Source organism: Pongo pygmaeus, chromosome 4, assembly GCF_028885625.2.
Source record: "Pongo pygmaeus isolate AG05252 chromosome 4, NHGRI_mPonPyg2-v2.0_pri, whole genome shotgun sequence".
Taxonomy (NCBI): Eukaryota; Metazoa; Chordata; class Mammalia; order Primates; family Hominidae; genus Pongo; species Pongo pygmaeus.
Window position 1 is genome coordinate 37540073 of NC_072377.2, and position 20341 is coordinate 37560413.

Here is a 20341-nt window from a genome sequence, read left to right on the forward strand (position 1 = left end):
ATCTGAACAACTGTACTTTGTGAGTCATTCTTTCAGGTAAAAATAATGTTCCATGAAAAAAAGCTAACAACTCAATTACAAGTGGTTTTCTTTTAGATGACCATTCTACTTAGATATGCATTAGCTGGGCATGGTGGCATGTGCCTGTGGTCTGATCTACTCAGGAAGCTGAGGCAGGGGAAGATCGCTTGAGTCCAGGAGTTTGAGGCTAAAGTGCTTCATGACTGAACTTGTAAATAGCCAGTGTACTCCAGTCTGGGTAACACAGTGAGACCCCATCTGTAAGAAATTTTTTTAAAAACATACTTTATGATTACTTCTCATTGTGTCATACTGAAGGTTAAAAAGACGTATAATTAAGGGTCAGGGTTTAATGAAATGAATACTGTTCATGGCTTTTTTAAGGATATTCTTAAGGGAAACTGATTTTGCTTACAACGGCTATGTAACTGAAAAATACAGTGACTACTACAACATTTTGAATTCTACTGCCTTGATTTATGTTAAGGCACTGTTTTAATTTAGGAATTTTAAGATACAGCGTGCTTCTTCAATGATTAGTAGAAACACAGATATACGCAAAGATTTTATTACTTACAGGCCGGGGGGAGCATCTGGCGCACCTGGAGGTCAAGGAATGCAGTCAGGGAAAGAGAAAGAAGGACTCATGAGCCAATGCATTCATTGGGTTCATGGTGTTTTCCAAATAGCTTTCCCAAGAGGAATTTCCACACTTTAATTGGTGGGTTTAAAGCAAGCATGCACAAATTTGAGGACAAGCTTGTCAGCCCAGAATGGCTTTGAATGTGGCCCAACACAAATTCGTTAACTTTCTTAAAACATTGTGAGATTTGTGATTTTTTTTAAGCTCTCAGCTATTGTTAGTGTATTTAATGTGTTGCCCAAGACAATTCTTCTTCTTCCATTGTGGCCCAGGGAAGCCAAAAGATTGGACACCCCTGTTCTTGGAAGTCATGCTGTGACCGAGGTAGTCACTGTGGCATATCAGCACAGTCCATGTAGGACGTCAGGGTCAGCAGGGCCCGTGAAGCAGGCTGTATGTATTTATCCTATGGGAAGGTGGGCACCAGGAGGAAGTTTTACACAATAGATACCTGGATTGATCACATTGAGGAACTGGGAGGAGGTGTAGAACTGGAAACTGTGTCAAGGGTGACTGAACCCTGTTTCTGATATGAGAAAGTCCAACTTATATTCAAAATAAATGCTAAGACAACATAAAATTATAAGAATTTGGCCGGGCGTGGTGGGCCACACCTGTAATCCCAGCACTTTGGGAGGCTGAGGCTAGCAGATCGCCTGAGGTCAGGAGTTAGACACCAGCCTGACCAACGTGGGGAAAGCCCATCTCTAGTAAAAATACAAAAAAAATTAGCCGGGTCTGGTTGCGCATGCCTGTAATCCCAGCTACTCAGGAGGCTGAGGCAGGAGAATCGCTTGAACCTGGAAGGCAGAAGTTGCAGTGAGCCAAGATTGTGCCATTGCAATCCAGCCTGGGCAACAAGAGTGAGACTCTTTATAAAAAAACAAACAAACAAACAAACAAACAAAAAAAACGAATACACTACAGGCACCTGCAGATTTACCCACTGTTAACCCATTTCCCATTTTCCCCGAGAATACTCGCTGATGGTCCTTGCAGCTGCAGCCTTTACCCCAAGATAACTCACAAATTACAGTCCCGACCTAACCCCCAAAGTTTGTGTCTACTATTTTATTATTTTTGCATCACTCTATTATATTGACTTTGGAAACAAAATATATTATTCTATTTATAGCATTCTGTTTTTAGTAGTGGAATTTCCACTTACAAAATATAGTAATTCTTGACCGCTGAAAATGTCAAATCCTAGAAAACATAGCATTCCTATGTGTGATGTTAATTCCGTGGTGAACTTATGGCACTGAAATGGTGTGACAACAAGGCGGTCACAATGTTGTCAATATTCCACAATGATACTGCAAATGAAGTAGACAACAGATGGAAAGAGAACTAAGAAGCCATGTGTCATTGTGGATTATAACGATAATATGGGAGCAGTGGACTTGGCTGATCAGATGCTCACTTCTTATCCAGCTTAGCACCAAAGGTACAAGGTTTGGTATAAGATATTCTTTCATAGGCTGCAGGCAGTGGCCCATGCCTATAATCCCAGCACTTAGGGAGGCTGAGGCAGGTGGATCGCTTGAGCTCAGGAGTTCAAGACGAGCATGGGCAACATGATGAAACCCTGTCTCTACAAAAAATACAAAAATTAGGCCGGGCACAGTGGCTCACATCTGTAATCCCAGCACTTTGGGAGGCTGAGGCGGGCGTATCACTTGAGGTCAGAAGTTTGAGACCAGCCTGGCCAACATGGTGAAACTCTGTTTCTACTAAAAATGCAAAAATTAGCCGGGGGTGGTGGCAGGGCCTGTAATCCCAGCTACTCGGAAGGCTGTGGCAGAATTGCTTGAACCCAGGAGGCGGAGTTTGTAGTGAGCTGAGATCGTGCCACTGCACTCCAGTCTGGGCGATGGAGCAAGACGCTGTCTCAAAAAAAAAAAAAAAAAAAAAATAGTCGGGTGTGGTGGCAGTCACCTGTAATCCCAGCTACTCAGGAGGCTGAGGCACAAGAATCGCTTGAACCCAGGAGGTGGAGGTTCATTGAGCCGAGATTGTGCCACTGCATTCCAGCCTGGGTGACAGAGTGAGATTCTGTCTCAAAAAGAAAGAGATTCTTCTCCACCTTCTAAACATTAAAGTGTGAACTCCCACATTCTGTTTAAGAAGGACAATCCTGAGCACATGATTAGCCTTGTAAACTTCAGACTGACAGGCCAGGTGCAGTGGCTCACGCCTTTAATCCCAGAATTTTGGGAGGCCGAGGCGGGCAGATCACAAGGTCAGGAGATTGAGACAATCCTGGCTAACACAGTGCAAACCCTGTCTCTACTAAAAATAGAAAAAATTAGCTGGGCATGGTGGCAGGTGCCTGTAGTTGCAAATACTAAATAGCTGGGCATGGTGGCGCACACCTGTAGTCCCAGCTGCTCGGGAAGTTGAGGCAAGAGAATCGCTTGAACCTGGGAGGCAGAGGTTGCAGTCAGCTGAGATCACGCCACTGCACTCCAGCCAAGGCAACAGAGGGAGACTCGGTCAACAACAACAACAACAAAAAGGTGGAGCACGGTGGCGCGGGCCTGTAATCCCAGCACTTTGGGAGGCCGAGGTGGGCGGATCACCTGAGGTCGGGAGTTCAAGACCAGCCTGGCCAACATAGCAAAACCCCGTCTCTACGAAATACACAAAAATTAGCTGGGTGTGATGGCAGGCGCCTGTAATCCCAGCTACTCAGGACACTGAGGCAAGAGAAGAGCTTGAACCTGGGTGGCAGAGGTTGCAGTGAGCCGAGATCACGCCATTGCACTCCAGCCTGGGCAATAGAGTGAGACTCTGCCTCAAAAAAAAAAAAAGCAAAGGGTGTCGCCTGTAATCCCAGCACTTTGGGAGGCCGAGGCAGGCGGATCACTTGAGGCCAGTTCGAAACCAGCCTGGCCAACATGGTGAAACCTCGTGTCTACTAAAAATACAAAAAATTAGCTGCGCGTGGTGGTGGACACCTGTAATCCCAGCTACTTGGGAGGCTGAGACAGGAGAATCACTTGAACCCGGGAGGCGGAGGTTGCAGTGAGCCGAGATCATGCCATTGCACTCCAGCCTGGGCGACAGAGACTCCGTCTCAAAACAAAAACAAAAACACCAAAAATTAGCTGGCGGGCACCTGTAATCCCAGCTACTCGGGAGGCTGAGGCAGGAGAATCGCTTGATCCCGGGAGGCAGAGGTTGCAGTGAGCTGAGATTGCGCCACTGTACTGCAGCCTGGGCGACAGAGACTCTGGCTTAAAAAAAAAAGGGAAAGGATGTTACAGAAACTCCAGATACGACTTCCCTCCAGTGGTCTGAGTTGCGCGGCGCTTTCCCGCCTGTCCGGTAGGGCGGCGCTGCGCAGAAATCCTCGGTCCCTCTGCGGAAGGCGCCGCTCTTGGCTTCGGCGGCGCCGCTGACGCTTGGAGGCGGTACTTCCTCCAGCATTTGCCGCGAGTTATTGGCAAGTTCACCTGCAGTTTGGGTTGTCGCTGTTGCTCGTACTGCGGTGTGCGACCAGCCATGGAGCGCTCAGGGCCCAGCGAAGGTGGGTTTCATGAGGCGAGTCCGGGCGGGGTGGGCCGTGTCGGGGGAGCTGGGGCGCCGCACTAACTAGGCCGCCTCTCTTTTCCTCTTGGTCCAGTGACAGGCTCAGATGCGTCGGGACCGGACCCGCAGCTTGCGGTCACCATGGGCTTCACGGGGTTCGGTGAGTGACTGCCCCGGGCAGAGACCCTCTTCCTTTTGCAGAGGTTTGAAGAGCAGCAGAGGGGGAGGGGAGATCGAGCTGTCAACTCGGAATTACTGTAGCTCGGGTGCATACCTTGCAGTTTGTCAATATTCTTCTCCCATTTGTCTTCTATTCTGCGTATCCGTTGGAACCAACTCAGGTGACTGTTATGAGAGTCCTGGAGAGAGAGGAAGAGAAAGGATTTTTCTAATTTTAAGTCACCAATAATGCTAAAATGAACATTTTTGTAAATAACAGCATTTGTACGAGGATTTTTAAAAATATGTAATTCTGTAGGGTAGATTTCTAAAAGAGAGCCTAGTTTATTCAGAAGTATAAATATTAAAAAAACTGAAAAATTGGGTATGTGCCTTTTAAAGCTTCTTGATGCTTATTGCCGTAATACCCATCAAAAAACTTGTTTCAGGTTATACCAAAGTTAACGGAATTAAGAATGCCATTTTTACCGCATCCCTACCAACACAGAGTAGGTATTATTATTTAAAAAGAAAATTATTTAAAAAATGAAAACAAAACTTTAGTAGACTGACACATGAAAAATGATTTCTCTTTATTTTGCATTTTAAAATTATAAATGCTGTTCATCCAAACATTGGGATTCTAACTTCCCTGAACCTTTTCTCAAGGTCTTCTTGTTCTCTTTTGATCAGCGTGTATTAATTCTATGATAGTAATTAAACAGTAGACTTACACATATTGGCCTTGGGTTGTGTTCACACATACTAGCTCTGTAGTTTTTCTATTCATTTTTTTTTTTGGAGACGGAGTCTCGCTCAGTCGCCCAGGCTGGAGTGCAGTGGCAAGATCTCGGCTCACTGCAAGCTCTGCCTCCCGGATTCACGCCATTCTCCCGCCTCAGCCTCCCACTACAGGCGCCCACCACCTCGCCCGGCTAAATTTTTTTTGTATTTTTAGTAGAGACGGGGTTTCACCGTGTTAGCCAGGATGATCTCGATCTCCTGACCTCGTGATCCGTCCGTTTCGGCCTCCAGAAGTGCTGGTATTACAGGCGTGAGCCACCGCTCCCAGCCTTTTCTATTTTTTTATTTTTTGAGGTGGAGTCTCGCTCCGTCACCCAGGCTGGAGTGTACTAGTGCCATCTTGGCTCACTGCAGCCTCCTTCTCCCAGGCTTAAGCCATCCTCCCACCTTAGTCTCCTGAGTAGCTGGGACCACAGATGTGTGTGTGCCACCACACCTAGCTAATTTTTTATACTTTTGGTAGAGACGAGGTTTCACCATGTTGCCCAGGCTGATCGATCTCCTGAGCTCAAGCCATGCGCCCACCTGAGCCTCTCAAAGTGATTACAGGCATGAGCCACCCCACCCGGTATAAATCCTTCATTTTAGTACATCATTCCTTTACTCAGGAGTGAGAAAGGTGTCCATATGTTTGTGCCAAATAGGGGAAAATTTTAAAAGCTTTGATAAAGTTACTGGGGGAGGAGGAGAATGTTTCCATGCTCATACAGTTCCTTGTTTTAGGGCTGAGATTTCTGTTTCCCTCTTAGCTCGTTAAAGTACCTGCGTTGCTTCTCATGTTGCCGCTTTCGTCTTCAAGCCAACTATAATGCCTCAATTTATTCTCAAACGTTGGATCTCTCTGACTTCTGCCATAGCTGTTCTGCATCTTTGCCTTTAAGGGCCAACTAGGATAGTTTCCCTATTTAAAAGTCCATAACCTTAATTACATTTGCAAAGGATAACTTTTGGGACATTCTCCATTCTGCCTCCCACATTAATGTTGTTGTTTCATAGGTTAGGGATCTAGAGGAGGATGGGAAAGTTGCCTGGTTAATAGTACTTAGTGAAGGGATTGTCATCAGAAGTTTTCTGTGACTCAAACTCCTTCTTCTGTGATATTTTATGGTTATATTGGAGCCATGCTATAAACTAGAGTAAGTGTTTATTGATCAGTATTGATCACCTAAAGTTTGGCCAACTTACTGCAAGACAATTACAGTCTCCCATTTGTTCATGTTTTAGGTAAAAAAGCTCGCACATTTGACTTGGAAGCAATGTTTGAACAAACTCGAAGAACAGCTGTGGAAAGAAGTCGTAAAACACTGGGTAAGAACTTGAGCTATTTGTCCTTTTATTGGTTTAAGTACTATGTATACCTCATGCAAGTATATTAAAAAAGAGAGAAGAATGTTGGCTGGCGCAGTGGCTCATGCCTGTAATCCCAGCACTTAGGGAGGCCAAGGCGGGCAGATCACCTGACGTCAGAAGTTTGAGACTAGCCTGGCCAACATAGTGAAACCCCATCTCAACTAAAAATACAGTAATTAGCTGAGCATGGTGCAGGGGCCTGTAATCCCAGCTACTCGTGAGGCTGAGGCAGTCACTTCGCTTGAAGTTGGGAGGTGGAGGTTGCAGTGAGCTGAGATCCCCCCATTGCACTCCAGCCTGGGGGACAAGAGTGAAATTCCATCTCAGAGAACAAAGAAAAAAAGAATGTTGTTATGCTACTTGTCACTGTTGGTTTTTTCTTTTTTTTCTTTTTTTTTTGAGATGGAGTCTCGCCCTGTTGCCCTGGCTGGAGTGCAATGGTATGATCTTGGCTCACTGCAGCCTCCACCTCCCCAGTTCAAGTAATTCTCCTGCCTCTGCCTCCCGAGTAGCTGGGACTACAGGCACATGCCACCACGCCTGGCTAATTTTTTGTATTTTTAGTAGAGATGGGGTTTCACTGTGTTGGCCAGGCTGGTTTCGAACTCCTGACTTTGTGATCCACCTACCTTGGCCTCCCAAAGTGCTGGGATTACAGACGTGAGCCACCGTGCCCCGCTTTTTGTTTTTTGTTTGTTTGGTTTTTTTTTTTTTTTTGAGATGGAGTCTTGCTTTATCGCTGGGCTGGAGTGCAGGGGTGCGATCTTAGCTCACTGCAACTTCTACCTCCCCGGTTCAAGCAATTTTCCTGCCTCAGCCCCCCAAGTAGCTGGGACTACAGGTGTGCGCCACCACGCCCAGCTAATTTTTGTATTTTTAGTAGAGGTGGGGTTTCACCATGTTGGCCAGGATAGTCTTGATCTCTTGACCTTATGATCTGCCTGCCTCCTAAAGTGCTGGGATTACAGGTGTGAGCCACCGCACCCGGCCCAATTTATCATTTTAAAACCAACAATGGGCTAGGTGTAGTGGCTCACGCCTGTAATCCCAGCACTTTAGGAGGCTGAGGCGGGCGAATCACCTAAGGTCAGGAGTTCGAGACCAGCCTGGCCAACATGGTGAAACCCCGTCTTGACTGAAAATAGAAAAACTATCCGGGTGTGGTGGTGGGCGCCTGTAATCCCAACTACTAGGGAGGCTGAGGCAGGAGAATCACTTGAACCTGGGAGGCAGAGGTTGTGGTGAGCTGAGATCGCACCATTGCACTCCAGCCTGGGCGACAAGAGCAAAACTCCATCTCAAAATAAAATAAAATAAAATAAAATGAATGACAAGGGCAAAACTCCATCTCAAAATAAAATAAGATAAAATATATAAAATAAAATATAAAATATAAAACAAAATAACTAAAATAAAAAATAAAATGTACAGCGGCAATATCCAGTATTTGGCAGTGTGCCTGACAAAAAATATTTTCAGTCTTTGGAAGAAAACTTTTTTGTGGCAAAAAGAAAGCCATCTACATGTACTATTTTTTGAAAAAACCCTTCATTATTTGTTTCATTTGAGACGGAGTCCTGCTCTGTCTCCCAGGCTGGAGTGCAGTGGTGCGATCTCAGCTCACTGTGACCTCCGCCTCTTGGGTTCAAGTCATTCTCTTGCTTCAGCCTCCTGAGTAGCTGGGATTACAGGTGACCACCACCACGCCTGGCTAATTTTTTTGTATTTTTAGTGGAGACGGGGTTTCGCCATGTTGGCCAGGCTGGTCTCGAACTTGTGACCTCTGGTGATCCGCCCGCCTCAGCCTCCCAAAGTGCTGGGATTACAGGTGTGAACCACTGCCAGGCCAAAACCCATTATTATTATTATTATTATTATTATTATTATTATTATTATTGTTTTTTTTTTGAGATGGCGTCTTGCTCTGTTGCCCTGGCTGGAGTGCAGTGGTGCGATCTTGGCTCACTGCAAGCTCCGCCTCCCGGGTTCACGCCATTCTTCCGCCTCAGCCTCTGGAGTAGCTGGGACTACAGGTGCCCGCCAACATGCCTGGCTAATTTTGTTTTTGTATTTTTAGTAGAGATGGAGTTTCACCGTGTTAGCCAGGATGGTCTCGATCTCCTGACCTCATGATCCACTCGCCTTGGCCTCCCAAAGTGCTGGGATTACGGGTGTGAGCCACTGCACCCAGCAAAACCCTTCATTATTATGTGAAATTTCAAACACGGAAGTATAGTCATGAACTACCATGTACCTATCAATCACATTTAACTACTGTAACTGTTCATGGCTAGCGTTACTTCTGTTTCCCCTGTCAGATGATTTCGAAAAAAATCTTGGACATCATTTTACTCATAAATATTTTTGTATATATCTTAAAATGATAAGGATTGTTTTAAAAAAAGCTTAACCAAGATACCTGTAAGAGATAGGAAAAACCAAGCTGTTTCCTATCCTCTCACACTCCTCTCAGTACTTTCCCTTTTTTTTTTTTATTTTTATTTTTTATTTTTTTATTTGAGACACGGTCTCACTGCTGTTGCTTAGACAGGTGTGCAGTGGGATGATCTTGCCTCACTGCAGACTCCACTTCCCGGGCTCAGGTAATCCTCCCACCTCAGCCTCCCAAATAGTTGGGACTATAGGTTGGTGCTACCACACCCCACTAATTTTTTGTATTTTTAGTTGGCCGGGCGCGGTGGCTCACGCCTGTAATCCCAGCACTTTGGGAGGGGCGGATCACGAGGTCAGGAGATCGAGACCATCCTGGCTAACATGGTGAAACCCTGTCTCTACTAAAAATACAAAAAATTAGCTGGGCGTGGTGGCAGGCGCCTGTAGTCCCAGCTACTCGGGAGGCTGAAGCAGGAGAATGGCGTGAACCCTGTAGGCGGAGCTTGCAGTGAGCCGAGATCTTGCCACTGCACTCCAGCCTGGGCGACAGAGTGAGACTCTGTCTCAAAAAAAAGATTTCACCATGTTGTCCAGGCCAGTCTTGAATTCCTGGGCTCAAGTGATCCGCCTGTCTTGGCCTCCCAAAGTGCTAGGATTACAGGTGTGAACCAGTACTTTATTTCTGACACCAGTTATGTAGGAGTTTTCCCCCACACATCCACCACTTCTCCAACTGGGTATCCGGTAACTCACTTTAATTCTGACACTGCCTGGAGACTACCACAAGACTGCCTTCACTCAGACACTAATCTCAATTCACAGGTTGTGACCAGTGATTCTAATCTACTGGCTATAAATCAGGGTTCCCATGACTGCTCCTTTTGGTTTGATAATTAGCTAGGACGGCTCACAGGGAAACACTTTACTTATGTTTAACAGTTTATTATAAATAATATTATAAATGATACAGATGAACAGCCCGATGAAGTCATGCATTGGGCAATGTATGGGAGAGGTGCAGAGCTTCTGTGCCCTCTCTGGGTGCACCAACTCCCCAGTATCCCCCTGTGTTCAGCTACCCTGAAGCTAATCACATCTAGTCGTTCAGGAGTGTCTAGGCTGGGTGCAGTGGCTCACACCTATAATCCTAGCACTTTGGGGGACCAAGGTAGGAGGATCACTTGAGCCCAGGAGTTTGAAACAAACCTGGGCTAACACAGTGAGATCCTGTTCAGAAAATCTTATAAAAATTAGCTGGGCATGGTGGCGCACACCTGTAGTCCCAATTACCTGGGAGGCTGAGGTGAGAGGGTCACTTGAGCCCAGAGGTTGAGGCTGCAGTGAGCTATGATCGTGCCACTGCATCACAGCCTGAGTAAAAAAGCGAGAGCCTGTCTCAAAAAAAAAAAAAAATTATATAGATCTTAATTTCCAGCTTCCCCAGAGATTGGTGGGTGGGGATGAAAGTTCCAATTATCTAACCCATCAGTTTTTTTAGTGAGCAGCAGTCCCATCCTGAGGCCTAGGGGTCCCACACTAAGTCACTTCAATAGCATAAACTTAGGTGGGATCCGAAGGGGCTTCTAATGAATAACAAAAGACAGCTCCTATCACTCAGGAAATTCCAAGGGTTTCAGAAGCTCTGTGGCAGGAACCTGAAACAAAGACCAAATATATATATATTTTTTTGAGACAGAGTCTCGCTCTGTCGCCCAGACTGGAGTGCAGTGGTGGGATCTCGACTCACTGCAAGCTCTGCCTCCCAGGTTCACGCCATTCTCCTGCCTCAGCCTCCTGAGTAGCTGGGACTACACGCCTGGCTAATTTTTTTTTTTTTTTTGGATTTTTAGTAGAGACAGGGTTTCACCCTGTTAGCCAGGATGGTCTCGATCTCCTGCCCTCATGATCCGCCCCCCTCAGCCTCCCAAAGTGCTGGGATTACAGGAGTGAGCCACCGCACCTGGCCAAATATATTTCATATTATACCACAATATCATCACATCAAAAAACAATTTTATTATCCTCAAACGATAGACAAAGACATGCTAGCTGAGGCATTTACAAATGCTTTAAACAATTTAGTGAATGTTTGTACTATCACAGTATAGGTACCTTGTATTTACCATTTTAAGCATATAATACAACATGTTTCGAATAAGGATTGTCTTATTTGGCTATGTCGGCTTTTTGTTGTTATTATTTATTTTTTCGAGTTGCCCAGGCTGAAGGGCAATGGTGCAATCTAGGCTCACTGCAACCTCTGCCTCCTGGTTCAAGCATTTCTCCTGCCTCAGCCTCCCCAGTAGCTGGGATTATAGGCACGTGCCACCACCACCTGACTAATTTTTGTATTTTTAGTAGAGACAGGGTTTCACCATGTTGGCCAGGCTGATCTCAAACTCCTGAAGTCAAGTGATCCGCCTGCCTCAACCTCCCAAAGTGAAGCTTTTTATTTTTAATTTTTTTATTTTCAATTTTTGTGGGTACATAGTAGATGTATATATTTGTGGGTATGTAAGTTTTGTAGCCCCTAGTACTTTGCTTTGTAAAATAGGTTCTCAGTAATATTTTGAGAATATTAAATTGAATTTAGACCTGTAATACTGTCTTGTTAAAAAACGAAATCTTGCTGCTTTGGAGAATGTTTTAAAGTGGCACAATCTGGGCTGCGCACGGTGGCTCAAGCCTGTAATCCCAGCACTTTGGGAGCCCAAGGTGGGTGGGTCACCTGAGATCAGGAGTTTGAGATCAGCCTGGCCAACGTGATGAAATCCTGTCTCTACTAAAGATACAAAAATTAACTGGGTGTGGGTGGCGGGCACCTGTAGTCCCAGTTACTTGGGAGGCTGAGGCAGGAGAATCGCTTGAACCTGGGAGGCGGAGGTTGCAGTGAGCCTAGACCGTACCATTGCACTCCAGCCTGGGCAACCAGAGCAAAACTCTGTCAAAAAAAAAAAAAAAAAGGCACAATCTGTTGGAAAGAGCTTGGGATTTGGAATTGGGGGACCTAGGTTTAAGGCCCAGCCCCACAGTCTAGTAGATGAGTAACATTGGATGGGTTTTCCAATTTCTGATCCTTCATAACCCTATTGTGTGTGTATCATCTACCTTGGAAGTTTCTTGAAGAGATTAAGATGTTGGGTACAGTAGCTTATAAACAGCAAAGTACTTTATAAATGTTATTTTAAATTCTTGTAATTTTTCTTAGTAAAGCATGTCTACATTTTACCTAAGAGGAACTTGGGGAGTTATTACATTTTTAAATTTTTGAAAAATTGTCTGAAGACTATGATCTCCTTTGATTTTTGTGGACAAATTATTGAACTTTCTTGATTTACTATTACATCTTTGGACTACAATTTCTACCTCTGATCTAAACACATGAATCTAAATTGATTCTCTCTTTGGAAGATCTACTTAGCTTTAGCATGTAAATAGAAAATACCATTGGGATAATTTATGGAAGTAGTATTCATCATTATATGGGAAGTTATTCATAAGAGATTTTTTTTTTTTAGTGTTCTTCCAGACTTGGCAATTAGATTACATTTAGACTGTGGAGTTAAAAGTGATTCCCTGTGAGCTGTCCTAGTAAATTATGAAATTGAAGAGAGGGGTTGCGGGAACCCTAGTTTCCTACCATGAGACAGTTTGACTTACTTTTCTTTAAAAGTTGAAAATTCTCATATGGGCATTATTTATCTCATGCTTGGTATTGGAGTCTTTCCCTGGGTATTGATAGTACACTTGAGGAAACTAAGACTTTGACCCTTTTAATAGCAAGTTTGTCTGTATATGGGGGTATGAGCTGTCTTGGTTGCTAAGTGCACTAGTGGAAAGGATGAATTACTATAAAACCCCAATAAAATATGTGCTGTGAAGGGTCTGGAAATGATAATGGTACAAATTTTTTTTTTAATGTTTTTTATGTTCTTGAAAGCTATAAGTATGCGTAGGACATATGAAATACAGATTTTTTTTTCTTTTTCTTGAGACAGAGTCTCCCTCTGTCGCCCAGGCCAGAGTGCAGTGGCACGATCTTGGCTTACTGCAATCTCCGCCTCCCAGGTTCAAGGAATTCTTCTTCCTCAGCCTCCTGAGTAGCTGGGATTACAGGCATGCACCACCATGCCCGGCTAATTTTTTGTATTTTTAGTAGAGACGGGGTTTCACCATGCTGGCCAGGCCGGTCTCGAACTCCTGACCTCGTGATCTGCCTGCTGCAGCCTCCCAAAGTGTTGGGATGACAGACGTGAGCCACTGCGCCCAGCTGAAATGCAGAGTTTTTTTTTTTTTTTAAGAAGTGTTATACTAGGCTGGGGACAGTGGCTCGTGTCTGTAATCCTAGTACACTTTGTGAGGCTGAGGCAGGTGGATTGCTTGAGGCCAGGAGTTCGAGACCAGCCTGGCCAACGTGGTGAAACCCCATCTCTACTAAAAATACAAAAATTAGGTGGGCATGGTGGCTCTCATCTATAATCCCAGCTGCTCAGGAGGCTTAGGCAGGAGAATTGCTTGAACCTAGGAGGTGAAGGTTGCAGTGAGCTGAGATTGTGCCACTGCACTGATGCCTGGCGACAGAGTGAGACTCCGTCTCAAAACAAAAACAAAAAGAAAAACTAAGGGATAAAGAGGGAGGACTGGCATGGTGTGGTGGCTCACATTTGTAAAATCTTGAGGCAGGAGGATTGCTTGAGCCCAGGAGTTCAAGACCAGCCTGGGCAACATATTGAGACCCCATCTCTATTAAAAAAAATAATAGTAAAAAAGAGGGAAATGGCAGCTGAGTAGGCAGCCTCAATATCTTTTCCTGATTAGCAATATAATTGACTGTAAGACCTGAGGGAGAAGATGAGCCTAGAGTATAAATGCTGCTGCCACCCCCCAAGGTCTGGAGGGATTGGCTGAAAAAACAGGGTGAACTAGGAGCTAAGCAGGCCCATTCTTTTTTTTTTTTTTTTTTCATGGAGACAGTCTCACTCTGTGGCCCAGGCTGGAGTGTGGTGGTACTGTCTCGGCTTACTGCAACCTCCGCCTTCTGGGTTCAAGCGATTCCCCTGCCTCAGCGTCCCGAGTAGCTGGGACTACAGGTGCACACCGCTACTCCTGGCTAATTTTTTGTATTTTAGTAGAGACAGGGTTTCACCGTATTGCCCAGACTGGTCTCGAACTCCTGAGCTCATGCAAGCCACCTGCCTCGGCCTCTCAAAGTGCAAGGATTACAGGTGTGAACCATCACACCCGGCTTCAGGCCCTTTTTTTTTTTTTTTTTTGAGACGGAGTCTTGCTCTGTTGCCCAGGCTGGAGTGCAGTGGCGCCATCTCCGCTCACTGCAAGCTCCGCCTGCCGGGTTCACACCATTCTCCTGCCTCAGCCTCCCGAGTAAGCTGGGACTACAGGCGGCTGCCACCACGCCTGGCTAATTTTTTTATATTTTTAGTAGAGACAGGGTTTCCCCATGTTCTCCAGGATTGTCTGGATCTCCTGACCTCGTGATCCACCTGCCTGGGCCTCCCAAAGTGCTGGGATTACAGGTGTGAGCCACCGTGCCCGGCAGGCCCATTCCTAAATCTGGACACTATGCTTCTTTTTAATTTTTTTCCAGTTTCTAGCATCAGAGTGCAGAATTGTTGATTCTTGACCTGCCTCAGCCCAGAAGACACAAAAAAGTCAACATGATCTAGCACCGTAATATTTGCCTTACCTCTTCCTGGAGGGTTTTGTCTTCCATATTTGACATGAAAGACTGTAGTTCCTTGTTGATGTTTGCTGGGTAACCTTCTTCCTCATCCTCCATGTCCCAGCAACTAAAGACCCTAAAGAATACAACATTCCACTTGATAAGTGTCCTTTGCTGCTGCTCAACTTGGGTTGTATTGTATTTCATTATTAAGTGAAGGAAAAAAATGTTAAAGATTATCTCAGGTTATTGAGGTTGGTGGCAATTGAGAACCAAACTATTCATATATAATCCTTTTTCTTCCTAGTGCCCCCACAATTGTAGAGTGAGATTATCAGAGGGAAAAAAGTTAATATTTTAAATATTTTTTGTTTTTCTGGAGTAAACAACTCTAGAAAATTAATGTATTTTTTTTAAATATAGTGAAAGCAAGTTTATTAGGAAAGTAAAGGAATAAAAGAATGACTACTTTATAGACAGAGCAGCCTATAATATAAATTTTTTTTTTTTTTTTTTTGGAGACCGAGTCTCGCTCAGTCGCCCAGGCTAGAAGGCAGTGGCACAATCTTGACTCACTGCAAGTTCTGCTTCCCGGGTTCACGCCATTCTCTTGCCTCAGCCTCCTGAGTAGCTGGGACTACAGGCACCCGCCACTATGCGTGGCTAATTTTTTTCTATTTTTAGTAGAGACGAGGTTTCACCGTGTTAGCCAGGATGGTCTTGATCTCCTGACCTCGTGATCCACCCGTCTTGGCCTCCCAAAGTGCTGGGATTACAGGTGTGAGCCACCACGCCCGGCTAGTATAAATTTTATTATGACTTTGATAGCTAGTCTCTGATCAAAATTCTATTGTAGGAAATTCAGAAAAAAAGTGCTGTATTTTTTTTTTTTGAGATGGTGTTTTGCTCTTGTTGCCCAGGCTGGAGTGCAATGGCGCAATCTCGGCTCACCACAACCTTCACCTCTTGGGTTCAAGTGATTCTTCTGCCTTAGCCTCCCGAGTAGCTGGGATTAAAGGCGTGTGCTGCCATGCCTGGCTAATTTTTTATTTTTAGTAGGGACGAGGTTTCTCCATGTTGGTCAGGCTGGTCTCGAACTCCTGACCTCTGGTGATCCGCCCACCTCGGCCTCCCAAAGTGCTGGGATTACAATCATGAGCCACCGCGCCAGGCCAAGAAGTGCTAAATTTATGTTTTAAAACATTAGAAAGTTAATTACCTAAAATCTCACCTTTGAATACTTTTTAAAAAATATATTACCATCTACATTATGCTAATTTTGCTTAGCATATCTGTTAATATTTTCCCAGATTTCTGTTTTCTATCACTATTTTTATTTTCTGCAGTTAATATTATATTGCTATGCAGTAATTTTGTTCAATTCTTTTACCACATTGGCCATTTAGGTTGATAAGTTTGTTTTTCTAATTTTAAAAATTGTTATACACATAAAATGTACCATCTTAATATTTAAGTGCATAGTGTTGTGCAACCATCATCACCATCCATCTCTATAACACTGTTCATCTTGTAAGACTGAAACTCTATACATATTAAACAATTCTTCATTCCCCCTCCCTCTAGCCTCTGGTAGAGGCTTTCTACCATTTTCTACCATTTTCTACCATTCTACTTTCTGTCTCTGACTTTGACTACTCTAGATTACCTCATGTAAGTGCCATCATACAGTATTTGTCTTTTTGTCTTTCTGTGAGTGGTCTATCTCACTTAGCATAGTGTCCTCAAGGTTTATCCAAGTTGTAGCATATTGCAGAATCTCCTTCCTTTTTGGGTGAATAATATTTCATTATGTGGATATACCACATTTTGCTAATGCATTTATCTACAGATGGATACTTCGGTTGCTTCTACATTTTAGCTGTTGTGAATGATGTTCTTAGGAACTTGGGTATACAAGTATCTTTTTTAGACTGTGCTTTCAGTTTCTTTGGATATATACCAGAAGTGGAATTGCTGGGTCACGTAATAATTCTACGTTTAACTTTTTGAGGAACCATCATATTGTTTTCCAGTGGCTGTGGTTGATAATTTTTTCCTGTTACTGCTGACACTCTAAGTTATATCTTTGTGACTATGTTAATTTTTAGCCTTTCTAATACTAACATATTTTGAATTGTAACCGTCGGAATTTTTTTGTTAATCTTTTTTTAATCTTTTCAGAAGCAAGAGAAAAAGAGGAAGAAATGAACAGAGAGAAAGAATTAAGAAGACAAAATGAAGATATTGAGCCAACATCCTCAAGATCAAATGTCAGAGATTGCTCCAAATCATCTTCCAGGTGCCTGATTTTCAGAAAGACTTCTATTAAACTATCAGTTTCTAGGTGTTTATAGAGTTTTTTTTTTTTTTTTAATTTTTTTGAGACGGAGTCTTGCTCTATCGTCCACTGCAGTGCAGTGGTGTGATCTTGGCTGACTGTAACCTCCACCTCCTGGGTTCAGACGATTCTCCTGCCTCAGCCTCCCAAGTTGCTGGGATTACAGGCATGCGCCACCACCCCTGGCTATTTTTTGTGTTTTTAGTAGAGATGGGGTTTCACCATATTGGCCAGGGTGGTCTCGAACTCCCAACCTCAGGTGATCCGCCCGCCTCGGCCTCCCAAAGTGCTGGGATTATAGGTGTGAGCATCCTGAGTAGCTGGGACTACAGACGTGCGCTACCACGGCCGGCTAATTCTTGTATTTTTAGTAGAGATAGCGTTTTACCATGTTGGCCAGGCTGGTCTCAAACTCCTGACATGATCTGTCCGCCTCATTCTCCCAAAGTCCTGGGATAACAGGTGTTAGCTACTGGGCCTGGCCTCCAGTTATTACTTTTTTTGAGATGGAATCTTGCTCTTTCACCCAGGCTGGAGTGCAGTGGCTTGATCTGGGCTCACTGCAACCTCTGCATCCTGGGTTCAAGTGATTTTCCGGCCTTAGCCTCCCAAGTAGCTGGGATTACAGGTGTGGGCCACCATGCCCTGCTAATTTTTTTTGTATTTTAGTAGAGATGGGGTTTCACCATGTTGGTCAGGCTGATCTCCAACTCCTGATCTCGTGATCCGCTCACCTCGGCCTCCCAAAGTGCTGGGATTACAGGTGTGAGCCACCGTGCCTGGCATCCCAGTTACTTCTTTTTGGCAATGCAACAATGGCCTAACACATTGATGTTGTTTATCTTGTCAAAAAATCAACGTTTGTTTCAGTGATGTTTTATTATTCTTTTTTTTGTTGTTTGGGATGGAGTCTCACTCTGTTGCCCAGGCTGGAGTGCAGTGGCGCCATCTCGGCTCACTGCAACTTCCGCCTCCCGGGTTCAAGCACTTCTCTGCCTCAGCCTCCTGAATAGCTGAAATTACAGGTGCCCACCACCATGCCCAACTAATTTTTGTATTTTTAGTAGAGACTGGGTTTCACTATGTTGGCCAGGCTGGTCTTGAACTCCTGACCTTGTGATCCACCCGCCTCGGCCTCCCAAAGTGCTGGGATTACAGGTGTGAGTCACCGTGCCCGGCATTATTATTCTTTTTTTAGTGTCAATGTCATTTGTAGTTCTGCTCTGATTTTTTTAATTTCTTCTAATAATTTTTGGTTTGCTTTATTCTTTGCCTAGTTCCTTGAGGTACATCATTAGGTTGTTTATTTGATGTATTTCTACTTTTTATGTAGGTGTTTATTGTTGTAAATGTCCTTCTTAGTACTGTTTTCTTTGTTTTCCGTAGGTTCTGATATGTTTTGTTTCCATTTTCTTTTGTTTCAAGAAATCAAAAAAAATTTTTTTTATTGACCATTTGGTCATTTGGAAGCCTGTTGTTTTATTTTCATGTATTTGTACAATTTCCAAGGTTCCTCGTTATTGATTTTTAAATTTTTTTTGAGACAGGGTTTTACTCTGTCACCCAGGCTGGAGTGCAGTGGCACATTCTTAACTCACTGCAACCTTCGCCTCCCAGACTCAAGTGATCCTCCCACCTCAGCCCCTTAAGTAGCTGGTACTACAGGTGTGTGCCACCATGCCTGGCTAATTCTTGTATTTTTTGTAGAGACAGGTGTTCACAGTGTTGCCCAGGCTAGTCTTGAACTCCTGAGCTCAAGCAGTCTGCTCACCTCTACCTCGAAAAGTGCTGGGATTATAGGCGTGAACCACTGCGCCTGGCCTGATTTTGGTTTTATTTTGTTGTGGTTAAAAAAGATACTTGAGGGCTGGGCGAGGTGGCTCATGCCTGTAATTCCAGCACTCTGGGAGGCCGAGCTGGGTGGATCACAAGGTCAGGAGTTTGAGACCAGCCTGGCCAACATGATGAAACCCTGTCTGTACTAAAAATACAAAAATTAGTTGGGCGTGGTGGCTCATGCCTGTAATTCCAGCTACTTGGGAGGCTGAGGCAAGAGAATCACTTGAACCTGGTACGGGGAGTGAGCCAAGATCACGCCCTGGGACTCTAGAGTGAGACTCTGTCTCAAAAAAAAAAAAAAAAAAATCCATTTTAAACCAGTACAGTTGGAAACTTGTGCGTTAATCATAAGGGGGAAAATTTTGGAGTATGAATGGCTTAATATAAATTTATTTAGTCATTCACCTATTACTTACTTACTGAGCATCTACTGTGGATTACACAGTGTTTTAGGCACTGAGATATAGCAATTAGCAAGTCAGATGAGACCTTTGTTCTCATTGAGCTCACATTGTTGTGGGAGTATTTGAAGGGATGGATAACAGACAACTAAATAACCAAATAAAATAACTTAGCAGGCATGTAATGAAGATAAACAAAGGTACTTAAGGTAATGGGAAGTGGTGGTGTGCCTGCAAGTTTAAAAGGAGTGTGCCCTTAGACTTCTTTGAGGAGGAGACATTTGAGGAAACTCCAAAGATGAGAAACAGGCCATGTAACAATCTATGGGAAGGGTAAGTCAGCCGACAGAACTACAAGTGCAAAGACCTTGTTGCGAACCAAACTTAACCTGTTCAATTAGAAAGAAGGCCTTGGAGTGGAGATTTGAGCTACGCAGTGGCTCAAATGTAGAAACTCAGATCTTTATGGAAGTTTGCTAGTTCATATACCTCTGTTTAAAGGTAATCTGAATGTGAGAATATATTCTTTTCAATTTTTAACCTAGATGAAAACAAAAAGAAAAATCTCATGTTTTTCCTTCAGTAGATATTGAGTGCCTGTTGTAGGTGAAGCATTTTTTAGATGCTAGAAATATGTTAGATGCTAGAACAAAACAGAAATTTGTGCTTTCCTGGAGCTTACATACCAGAGATACTTCATTAGAGGGCAGTGACACTTTTAATCTTATCAAATATTTGAAAGATTAATTGATACAATTAAGAATGCTGATTCTCAACTCTGGGGGCAGGTGGAGGGGTGGTGGATGGTGAGGGCTATGCTTACAGGTGTTTGCTAGAGACCTTAGTGAGAGTGTATAATAGTCCTCAGGTGTGGTGGATAGGAAACCACTTGGGAATCAGTATGATATGCCCTAGACTCTAGCCCGTCCAACCTGCGTTATATTGTTGTTGTTTTAGACTTTTAGCATCTTGAAGCCATGGTTTTTAGTTTCTGTCTCTAGTGATAAGTAGAAAAGAGGGATGAGGAAATGGCTTCACTGGCCCAACCAGAAGCAAATTAAGAACCCATGACTGTATTCTCTCCCTTGGATACCCCTGGTTAGAGTATGGTGTTTTTAGAATGCAAGAATGCTACATTTAATGTTTTGGCAGTGTGGCAAACTTGGATTAGCCGTGAG

General features: G+C 44.0%; 1 protein-coding gene across 2 annotated transcripts in view; it reads left to right on the plus strand.

The window, feature by feature from the left end:
- The first annotated feature begins 171 nt into the window (after positions 1–171).
- WDR70 (WD repeat domain 70) overlaps positions 172–20341 on the plus strand; it is a 365021-nt gene continuing 344851 nt past the window's right edge. The window contains exons 1-4 of one of the 2 annotated variants that reach the window (XM_054486906.2): positions 172–4196; positions 4293–4358; positions 6386–6469; positions 16767–16884. In XM_054486906.2, the coding sequence (XP_054342881.1) occupies positions 4172–4196; positions 4293–4358; positions 6386–6469; positions 16767–16884 (293 nt within the window). In that variant the 5' untranslated portion in view covers positions 172–4171. The remainder of the gene's footprint in view (positions 4197–4292; positions 4359–6385; positions 6470–16766; positions 16885–20341) is intronic. The other variant, XM_054486907.2, reaches the window with a different exon arrangement.